This window comes from Arvicola amphibius, chromosome 3 (assembly GCF_903992535.2).
Source record: "Arvicola amphibius chromosome 3, mArvAmp1.2, whole genome shotgun sequence".
Taxonomy (NCBI): Eukaryota; Metazoa; Chordata; class Mammalia; order Rodentia; family Cricetidae; genus Arvicola; species Arvicola amphibius.
Window position 1 is genome coordinate 133,157,681 of NC_052049.1, and position 11,563 is coordinate 133,169,243.

The following is an 11,563-nucleotide window of genomic DNA, read 5'->3' on the forward strand; positions in this document are numbered from 1 at the left end:
CCCCTTTCTTCGCACAGTGCCCTGACAAGCAGGCAGTGGGGTGGGAGTAGGGCTGAAGGGATGAGGAAGTATCCTAGCCCAGCTGGTTACTCTTCCCCACACCCTGCCATCATAGCAGGCAGGTGGATGACTCAACAAGAGAAAGGCTTGGCTTCCTGAGTTTTCTAGCTTGCCATACCCTTACCCTATCTCCTCCAGTTCCCAGCAGAGACGGGATAACTCAGCACCCTCCCCAACCATCACTCTTCATGGATTTCTCCATCCTGTCTTGGCCTGCAAACCTTGTATAGAAGAGCCTAACCCCCAGCTCCAATTTAGCTCAGGAGAAGGAATATACTGAAATGGATAAAAAGCTAACATTTTCTTCATCAAACACTGAGAGCAACCCGCTGTTTCACTTTCTGTGAACATACAGTGAGTGAGGCTCTAAGGCTCTCCCACTACTCTATCTTAGCCACTCAGTCACTAAGCTTCAAGCTTAGCCTTTCCTCTCAGCAGGCCTTGGTATGTCCAGGAAGGATAAACTGAAGCAGCTGTGAAGACCTTGCACTCCAGGTAACTAGATATGCTGATGGAAAAAAATCTTGTCAGATAAGACAGCAGGAGTCCTAAGCACTAAGTATTAGACTAACAAACTTTGAGCTTTGGTTTCCTCATTTCTAAATAGTAATAACAGTCTCTTCCTGCCCTGCCTCTCACCAAGTTTTTTTCTTTCTGTTTGGTTTGAGACAAGATCTCACTATAAAGCTCTGGGTGGCCTGGAGCTTGATGTGTGAACCAGGCTAGGTTTAAACTCAGATCTGCTAGCGTTTTCCTCCCAAATGCTGGGATTACAGGTGTGCCAAATCACTCATTTCCAAAACCTAACTGGAATGAAGGTCACTCTTCCACTGCTACATAAAATAAGCTAAGCTATCCCTCAATTCCACATAATACACAACCAAGACAGTGGTGACAGGTAATGAATAGCTTTCAACAAGAAGCCCCGAGTCTCTCTCCCTGCTTGGTGAGTTCAGACCAACCATACTGGGCTGACTCAGAGGTTCTCAGGCTTATACCACTCCCCTGTACTAAGAAAGCACTGAGAGGCAAACTAAGATGACAGCTTGAGGCAAGTCACAGTCCAGAACCCAGGCTGCGGTTCTCCATGTGGGTAGGCTTCCACCAGCAGAAGTACCTATTTACCTACCCTTCAGTCCTAGCTAGAACTGCCGAGACTGCTCATTATCTAGCAAGAATGTTTTTCCTCCTAAGAGTCAGGTGCTACCAAGGTCAGTCTTAGACCAACCGGACTAAAGCCAACTTCCCTCCCAACTTGTGAGGAAGCTGCAATGAAAAGTGCTTTGAATTTCCACTGTACTGAGACAGTGGGACCCTGAGGAGTTTACTTTCTCACTGTCTCAACTTCTTCACAAGCCCTGAGACAGGAGGAGGGACTTAGTTACCAGCTCTACTGTGTCCCAGCATTGTGAGTACACTTTTACACAAAACCAAGGAAATGCTGCCTGCTAAAACAAGAGCTGCCAACGTTCAGAGTAAACCCCTCCGCACCAGACCCGCTGTATACCAGACCATTCATGGTGGTGCCCATCTCAGTTCCTTCAGCCACTTGCATATCCAGTTCCCCTTGAGACACAGCTTTCGCTTTTTAACAGTTTCAGTAAAATCACAGCTGGGGACAGGGAGCTTAAATAACAGCTCCAAATGGAAATGGTGGTGGTTCTAGTGAGAAGATTCCCAGTAATTTCACCAGCTGACCGCTACAGACATTTAGAGGCAAGAAGCCTCTTAGGTTACTCTTGACTGTCAAGCTCTGGCCACTCAGGGTTATTCCAGACACCTTGCCTGCCAGTGCCTCACAGAAAAGGGTGACAACCGTTTTCTAGTTTACTGAGCACAGATAGAGCATCACCCAAAAGGGAAGGAGAGTATGAGTGGAAGTAAGTTTTTCTCTGTGACTCTAAGTCACTAAGGGGTCTTCTTCCTCCAGGGGAGCTACTGTCACTTCATCCCATTTTTATTAGACGTCATTCTGCACCCTCGTGCAGCTGAGTTCTAATGCTAGAGCAGGATATGACTGAAACAAGCTCCAGTCAACATTCTCAAGGACCAGGAAGTTGAGCCTAGACTATACTTTGAGTTTGCTAAGACACAGGTACCCTCTCAAAGGCCAGCTTGAAACTGAGCCCATTCTAAGGATAGGCTCCTGAAAGACCAGGATGCCACTATTTGCTGAAGGCAGCTAAACTGTTGGCATCTACACTGAAATGCATAAATGCTGCTACTGCTGCTGCTGCTTCTGAATCCAAGTTTCTAGTCATTATCACAGAAAACATGGGGCCAAGAGATCTTAGAGCATAGATTAAGGTCTTGGCTCTGCAGTGCTAGCTCATGACCCTAGCCAAGTTAACTATCTCTCTGGGCTTCCACCCTGTAATATACCAGCTAGCATTTGTATAAACTAAATGATACATGTAAACAAATACTGTGAATAACATGTTTCTATGGGAAAGGAATGCCTAACTGAGAAAGCATACCTTAAGACACTGAATAAGATTTAATCTTCCGCTAGATGGTGGTGGCACACGCCCTTAATCCCAGGACTTGAGAGGCAGGAGTTGGGGGGGGGGTGTCTCTGAGTTCAAGGCCAGCCTGGTCTACAAGAGCTAGTTCCAGGGCAGCCAGGCTGTTACAAAGAGAAACTCTGTCTTGGGAAAAATAATAATAATAATCTTCCAATATCATAGTCTGTCCTAGCCCCAGGCACACAAACTTGACTGTAGTCTGTTTCTGGTATTTAAATGAATCCTTACGTCCTTGTTTCTCCTAAGAAATCTTTCTTGCCTTGCAGATTACATGAAAGAATCTGCGTGCAGTTCTAGTACTTGTTCCTTGAACAGCAGTGAAAACCCTTACGCTACAATTAAGGATCCGCCCATCCTCACCTGCAAGCTTCCAGAAAGCAGCTATGTAGAAATGAAGTCACCTGTGCACATGGGGTCTCCGTACACAGATGTGCCATCCTTGTCGACATCTAATAAAAATATATATGAAGTTGGTAGGTGTCTCACATAAGTAACTTAGCAAAACCAGAGCAACAGTGCAGCATCTCAAGTGAAAACTAACTCTCCTCCACTCACTCTCTCCACAACACACCCTTCTGTTTGGCTGCATTTGAAGGAACCCAAGGAGGAACTCCATCCCAGAACTTCCCTCTCCTCTAATGCAGGAAAACAAAATCTTTTGCCACTCTGCTTACAAATTACAACTGATAAGCAGTAGAAATAGCAAGGTTGGGGAACCAGTATACAAGACTTCAACTGATTGTTGGTGCAAATCCAAGTTTGAAAAAGAAAACCATTAGAACTGTTGTTTACAAGTTTCCAAATCATTTCCTTACACCTCCCCTATTCAACTGTGATCCTAGAGGTACTCATAAGACCCACACCTCTACGATGTCCTAAATCTCTTGTTGAACAGAGGCAGGGATTCTGACCCTTGGGTTTTCTATCTCTAGAGAAAGCCTGTCGTAATCATCATGCATTTGTCAGATTTATACATCCATAGTTCCCCTCCCCAACAAGTTAAATAGAACTTTCAAATCTCCCACCAAGGCAACAAAGCTAATCTGTTCTCTGAACTCATTTTTTACTATATTCCTTAGAGCCCACAGTCAGTGTGGTCCAAGAAGGCCGAGGTCATAACTCTAGCTATATCCAGAATCCATACGACCTACCTAGGAACAGCCATATTCCTGGTCATTATGACCTCCTCCCAGTAAGACAGAGCCCTGCCCATGGGCCCTCCCAGGACAAACAGTAAGAGAGATAAACTTCTCTCTTAAGTGTGCTTTGCTGACTATTCTCTGACTCTGAAAGAAGAAATTCCGTGACTTGAAATATCAGTACAGATTGATCTGGATTGAAAGAAGCACTTCCAAATGGGATTGGGGTAACTGTTCAAGGAGTCTGTTCACAAAGGCAAATCATATCACCTTCAGCCCTAAGTGCCCTGGATATGATTTTTAAAACATTTAAGATATCGCTACTCATCAACATCAGCTAAATTCAGATAAAAGATATGTATTTAATATTCTGAAGCAATGCTTACAATGCATGTGGCTTAGGTTTTGCAAACTTTCTAGGAGAAGAAGGGGACTGGAGAATGGAGAGGGGCACTTTAGAACACCTGAAACGTGTATGTGCTGTTGATTATTGTTACCATCAACATCTGCTTCAGTATCGAAGGGAACTGGTGCGTGGATATGAACTGTTCTAATATTAATAGTAAAATCTGTGTACATATAGGTATGGTCCATCAAAGTATAACAGCCATAATCAGAGTTTAAAATATAGCATACTTCTGACAATTTGCATTTTCAAAAACAAGAATTTAATAAAGACAGAGTCACTTTCTTCTGTCCCATCAGTGATAGGAGGCAAAACAGAAGTGGGGGAGAGTAATTATTTCAAAAGCGCAACAGTTTCATTCAGTCTAGAATGGTTTCTATGCCTGCTTTACCAAATCTTGTCAAGAATAATGAAGGCCAGTCCTGGCCTGGCTGCACTGCATTAATACGCCTAACATCTGAGTCATTCTGTGTGTACCAGAGAACTAAGCTGCTACTTTAAGATAGTAGTCACAGGGCTGGGAATGTAGCCCTGAGGAAAAACGCTTGGTGGTGAGTGGGGCCCTGGAGTAGATCACCAGCATCACAGAAAAGGTGTAGGCTGATAAGAATTAAGTTTCCCTAGAAACCATCCAAATGGCCCATTCAGTTTATTTAGTTGGAGTCCCTTGACTTGTTTTCAAGCAGTTCTTCATAGATGGCACTTGATGTAACATGGAACCTAAAAGTGTAGAAGAAATTATACAAATATGGGCATGGCAAGCTTAAGTAGCTTAACATACATCATGCTTTTTGATGGAACTAAATGAAATAAATGTTAAAAAAAAAAAAAGATTTTAAAAGCCCATCACCTACTGAAATGGGCAAACATGTATTCCAGTAGTTGGTGCTTTAAACCTCTATTCAGATAAGTCATAACTTCCTCTGCACGGTGTAATGGCAGGTAAACCGAAGCATGGACAATTCTGAATGTGGCTAATCCCCAATTCCTATAGGACCCCTTCATAAGAATTAAGAACAAAAAAGGGCAAACTGGAAGTTAATGGCCACCCCAAGCTCTTAATGAGGAATAAGGGTCTAGCCAATGAAGATTACCTAAACAGGGTTTACAGAAATAAAACTGCAAAGCTGGATGCTGCTACAGGAAGTGGGGTTGATACTAACTAGAAGTCAGCTTGGAACCCCTTAGTTTGGGTAAGAATTAGCAAAAGCAAGAAAATATATAAGTAAATCTCCCCGCTCACTTCACTCCAGGCATAAGCCAATCTTAGCAATAGAGGAACATGAATGCTGCATGTGTGCATGGACGCGAGTGATCAGCAATAGTAAACTTCCCAAAAAGCCTTATTAAAATAGGAACACTAGAAAATCACTTTGTAGACCTAAGTTAATGTTTCTCATACATATGTATAAAGAAATAGAGTTAAGAGACTCACCTCAGTATTTCAGGGCCACAAGTGCTCAATTATCTTTGTGAAGCAAGGATGAAGAAGCAAAATCCAATCAGCAAGGAGAAATGGCATCTCAATCCCAGGCTTCATCTTCTTCCCTTATCCTGCATGTACAATAACTACTACCTGGCAAACTGCAATCATGCAAATTCCAAGTCTCACTTCTCTCTTACCAACTACCCTCTGCACAAAAGTATTGAGCAAGAGGTGAGAGACTGGAGCACCAAGTCAAGAGATGCTGGCACCACTCTTGTTAAGTCACTTGCCCTCTTTGGGCTCTTTTATTTCCCACACATGAAAGAAGAGACACGTTAGTGGGAGGAGAGCTCTAACAACTCTCCAACTGTAGTACTCAACAACATTTCAAGCAACGTAAGTAACTCAAACAGGCAATACAGAGGAGGAGGGGAAGGGCAAAGATGTGATTAACTATGGCGACAAGAGCAGCCTTCACATAGCTAAGAGTTAGCACTAAGACATTTCAGTCATGCAGAGCTACTGTTAGAGATTTCTAACAATCACAAGTAAGTTTGCAGTCAGCCTAAACACGTGCACTGCACATTCTATCAATGACTGGAAAGATCTGCTCAATTATTTTTCAAAATGAAAACTTCAATCCAGTAAATTAATATGTATACAAGTCAGAAAAATAAAGAACACAGTTACTGTACAATAGTATGAGAGACTATGAAATGGCAATACTTTTTTTAAACCACAGATTTGTAATATATTTGTTCACTGTGCAGAGGGACTGTACCTCAAACAAAATAAAATGGATTTCTCAAACTAACAAGAATGCCTATTGTTTTACACACTGAAAATCTATAATCTACATTTTATGTTTAAGACAGAATTAACCTACATTTGGTATAGTTACTTTAAACAGCTGGAAGAATGAAAATTACCACAATAGATGCTTGAGAAATTAAGTGAAAGGTTATTTTTTAAGTAATAAATGGGACTATTTAACTCATGTTAAGTATTTTAAAATCCCACTCACACCAGTATGGGATCTGTTTTCCCAAGGATGTGCAATCAAAGGCAGCTCCAGTGGCAAAAGGGCAAGTCTAAGGCCCACCTAATCTATGTAAATCCAAGGGACAGCTTTTCATTATTAGATTAGCGTGTGCACCTGCTTTAGGACATTTTAAACAAAAAAAATTTTTGATATAGCTAGGCTTAAATATATATTAAAAATGTTTAAATATATATTAAATATATATTTAAAGAAAAGCTGTAGGACAGTCATGATGATTCATGACTATAATCCCAGCACTTAGGAGGCTGAAGCAGGAGGACTGTCAAGAAGAGTAATAAGCCAGCCTCTCAAACTACGCAAATAAAGGCCAGGCATGGTGCTGTACTGTTGTAATCCCAGGATTCGGAAGGCTAAGGCAGTAAAGTTTCAAGTTGAAGCAGCTTGGGCTACACAGTGAGTTCAAGAGTAGCCTAGGCTAGAAGATTCTATCTCAAAAACAAACAGCAGCAGGATTTTTTTTTAAAAAAAAAATAACACATTATTTAACTGAGCAAAGAGATCAGTGATGAAGCATTTGCCTAGTATGCATGAAGGTCTGGGTTCCATTCCCATCAGCACAAAAGCTTAAAAGAAAATACAGATGCCAAAAAATAGCTTACTGGGCTGGCAATATGATGACCTGAGTCCAGTGCCTAGGACCCCTAAGGTACAAGTTGTCTGTCCTCTGACCTCCACATGCAACTGTGGATGTGTGAATGCACACACACTTACGCACATGCATACACACCAAACAAATACACATATATTTAAAAATTAAATTCTAGAATGAGTTCATTAAGTTTAAATTTGCTCCTCAAACTAAGTCAATTCAAATTATTACACCTTGTTAGTTCACAAGGCTTATGTGGTACTTGAAAGTTATTTTAGGCTAGGTATGGTAACACACTCCCACAATCCTAGCCCTTCAGGCGGCTGAGCTAGAAGGACTGGAATTCAAAGCCAGTCTAAGCAAGTTAGTGAAACATGTAAAAGTAAAGCAAATGAGTCAAAGTAAAGCAAATAGCAGAAGAACGCTTGCCTAAAATGTGCGAAATCCCAAGTTCAATCACCAATACCACCACCACACCACACACAAAGTTATTTCAATTTAGTATAATGTTTAACCAAAAATAATAAATTTGCCACTCAGAAATAAGAGACAGTTAACAGGTAATTCTCCAGGGCTAAATTAACACATTTAGTGAACAAAGGGTAAAGTTATACTCTGTGAGTCTTCAGATAGAGGGTAACTAAGGACCAACAACCGCAGGCGGCGCCTGAGCACGCATACAGTCTGTTAGTCATTCACCTACTTAGAGGGAAGACAAAGTGTATCTGATCAGTGCAACAACAGGAGATGGAAAAGCTCTGTAAGGAAGGGTGGATCAATGGATGGCTACATGGAGCTCATTATATTTGTACCTTGTAAATTTTAAAAATTGTAAGTATTTATAGAATTATACAACAATCCTGTGCTATTTTAAACAGAATAGTTAACTGTCAGATTATAGCTGCCCAACCTATACCAAAAGGACCCCTATATTCCTCCCTCCTTGCCGTCCCACACTGTTCTGAAGAAACAGATATTCGAAATAAAAACATGAACAAAACCAATTTTTTGCCTGTGGATCTTACAACGTGATTACAAAAGGGTAGAGATAAAGGGAGGCCGTGGGTGCTAATTACACAGTTTCTCCCTTGACTTACAGAGCACCGAACAGGGGTCCAAACCAACCCCACACAAGTGGAAGCTCTGTTCTTTGACTTCAGTTGTCAGATTCCCTTCTCATTCTAGCATCTGCTGCCAAAACAACTGTCCTACCCTAGAGCTTTGGTAAGAAGAAGTAGGAAATCAGAGATCTTACATAGTACTGTTATTTATGCATCCACTTTAATGCAAAAAATAAAACTCATTATATATGAAACAAGTTTCTGGGGCTGGCAAGGCGACTCAGTAGTAAAGGAGCTTTCTGCTGAGGATGACAGCCTGATCCCTGAGATCCACATGGTGGAAGGAGAAAGTCAACTCCCTCAGGTTGTTCTCTGACCTCCAACCATGTACTGCAGCACGCCCCGTCCCACCCTAATAAGTGTAACAAAAAAACTTTAAATGAAATAGTGTTGTTTCTTAAATTGTTCCATGTAGGGCAGGTGTAGGTGTGAGCATGCATGTGTGTTTTTAGCATTCTTGGACCCCAATGATGAAAAGTTTTGGCATAGAAACCAGTACAATGGGGGGCAATCCCTTAAAGACATGAAAAACCATACCACTTACTTGGAGATATATGAAAATGATCTGCTGAGATACTAGAGGTTGTCTCAGTAGGGAATGAAAGCTAAAAGCAGGATTATCTCCTTGGTGGGATGGGGGTAACAGGATCTGAGAGTTTATGGTTTGAGGAAAGGTTAAGTTCTGCTAACTCAAAAATACAAAGGGAATGTTGCTGGCTACTAATAATGACTGAAACACAGTATTTTGTGTTCACATCTGTTAACTACCAATCCCATGTCCAATAAATGGTAAGACAATGAATTACAATAAAATAAATTTAACAATTAGATCATATCAACAGCCCTAGAATGTCATTTAATCATGCATACATTACCCATACACTGAAGGGCTTTTTTGTTTGTTATATTGAAGTGTACACAGGATCTTGAGCTCCTAATCCTCCTACTCCCAAGTGCTATGTGTCATCATGCCCAGCTTAGTCACTAGTACTCAGTAGAGCTATGAAAGATATGAGTTCTTTTTTTTTTTGGGGGGGGGGGGGGGAGGTTTTCGAGAAAGGGTTTCTCTGTACCTTTGGAGCCTGTCCTGGAACTAGCTCTTGTAGACCAGGCTAGCCTCGAACTCACAAAGATCCTCCTGCCTCTGCCTGCCGAGTGCTGGGATTAAAGGCATGTGCCACCACTGATTGGCCAAGATATGAGTTCTTAAAAAGAATGCAAGTATGCAAGATGTTTTGAAAAGTTCTCTCCCAGAATGCAAGCTAGGTACAGTGGCACATACCTGTAATCCCAAAACTGCAGAGGTGGAGACAGGAGTATCAGGAATTCAAGACCAACTTCAGCTACATGAGATCTTGCTTGTCTCAATGAAACAAAAAGCCAGTTGATTTTTTTAAAGAATAAAAACCATAAAACAAAGAGTTCTCAACTTATAATTGACTCAGCACCTGATCAAATGCTTCTCCGTTCCTTCACACATAGTATCTTGACACACATTGATAAAACTGACATTTTTCAAAATCCTAAAAACTTTTATTTAATGAGAATTAACATGGTGATAGATGATTTTAGTCAAGATATTAAGACCAAAACCATTGTTTCAAAGTATTTACCTGATATTTTACTTATCTTTTAAATTTAAGATTTCAGTTTGATTTTAATACCTATACACAACCCAGAAATGATCTACTTCAGTCACATCATTACTTCAAAGAATCTGAACTAACATGAAATAGACAAGAACTATGACTATAATCTGTCTTTTCTAAGCAGCTGACTGCCATGCTAGACCTATTAGTTCAATCTTCTAACTTATATAATGCAGCAAATTTTTTAATACTTGCCTGGGATACAACATCCTTGCAAACATTCTATTCTCCAATTTTTAGGGAAATGGATACTGTTAGTAAAGTGATCTCTCAGCTAAGAGTCTGTCAATGTGATTAGCATAGTGTGTCATTTTATCAGCCTCCTACAATATGGAAGAACACAACCACTCTTTAAAATGTCAGACTGGCAACTTTGTTTTATTGGGGATGTATTCAATCCTTAAAAGGACTACAGCCCCAGTACTGCTCCAACCAGGAGAAAGCTTGGGTTGCTTTCTCTCTCTGGCATAGCATCAGAGCACCCTATCTGACAGGTCGATAGCCCAAGGAGCCATGTGGAGGTGGCTCCTGTCATAGCCTATGTTCTTTTCTGTAGCACAGCAAATGGAGGTCATGTACACTCTAAACAAAAGCCATATTTTATTCTCTTTTGTTTTTGTTTTGAGATAATGTTCCCTTGTGTGACTCTGGATGTCTGCAACTTAGGTATATAGACCAGGTGGACCTCCTGCTTTACCTGAATACTGCCATAAAAAGTATGACTAGCAGTTTTGAATTTTCTTCAAGGTATAATCTATTTCTCTTTAGTTAATAACATTTTACAAAACTCTATAAAACTTAAAACTAATAGTAATAAATTCTTAATTATCCGCCTACCTTTTCTGCTTCTCATGTTGACCAAAACCATCTAAATGGTGTGTCATTTTCTTTATAATAGATTAAAGAGATTAATTACCACAACAGCTCAAACCATTGAGAGTATTGTGATTGTATAAACACAAGTCAGAAATGACAAAAAATAATCATTTTCCTAACACCAAAAAGTAAGACTAGTTCAGATGCATGACTCAAACTTTTATGGGTTAAGCTTTTCTGCAGAGCTCTTCAGAATTTAAAAAACCAAAGGCAAAGAACACTGATTGCAACCTCTGCTTACAATTCCAATTTAACATGCTCAGTAGAATGGCTAACAATAACTTACACTAACATAGTGACAAATACAAAACAGAATTTTCAAAATAACAGAAAAAGACAAGGTCTAATAAGTAACTGGCTTTTCTGAATTTAACAGGTTAAGAAAAACATCTAAAGTTAAACTAATGAAAAGCGCTGGGTGGTGGTGGCGCACGCCTTTAATCCCAGCACTTGGGAGGCAGAGGCAGGCGGATCTTTGTGAGTTTAAGGCAAGCCTGGTCTACAAGAGCTAGTTTCAGGACAGGCTCCAAAGATACAGAGAACCCCTGTATCGAAAAACAAAAAACAAAAACAAAAAAAAACACAAAACAAAACAAAACAAAAGCTAATGAGAAACAAGGTCAAGCACCAAAGTACTTAGGAACTGCCTTGAGCTTAGAGTTACCCTAATATAAAACTGTAATGCTTCCTGCTCAGGACAGTTTGTCTC

At 40.5% G+C, this 11,563-nt stretch overlaps 1 protein-coding gene across 9 annotated transcripts in view; it reads left to right on the forward strand.

The window, feature by feature from the left end:
- Nucleotides 1-6,405, forward strand: part of Megf11 (multiple EGF like domains 11) — a 213,141-nt gene extending 206,736 nt beyond the window's left edge. For 3 of the 9 annotated variants that reach the window (XM_038323231.1, XM_038323232.1, XM_038323243.1), the window contains one exon: nucleotides 2,852-6,404. In XM_038323231.1, the coding sequence (XP_038179159.1) occupies nucleotides 2,852-3,075 (224 nt within the window). In that variant the 3' untranslated portion in view covers nucleotides 3,076-6,404. Of the gene's footprint in view, nucleotides 1-2,851 lie in introns of all 9 variants that reach the window. The other 6 variants (XM_038323239.1, XM_038323233.1, XM_038323238.2 and 3 more) reach the window with 4 other exon arrangements.
- The last annotated feature ends 5,158 nt before the right edge of the window (nucleotides 6,406-11,563 follow it).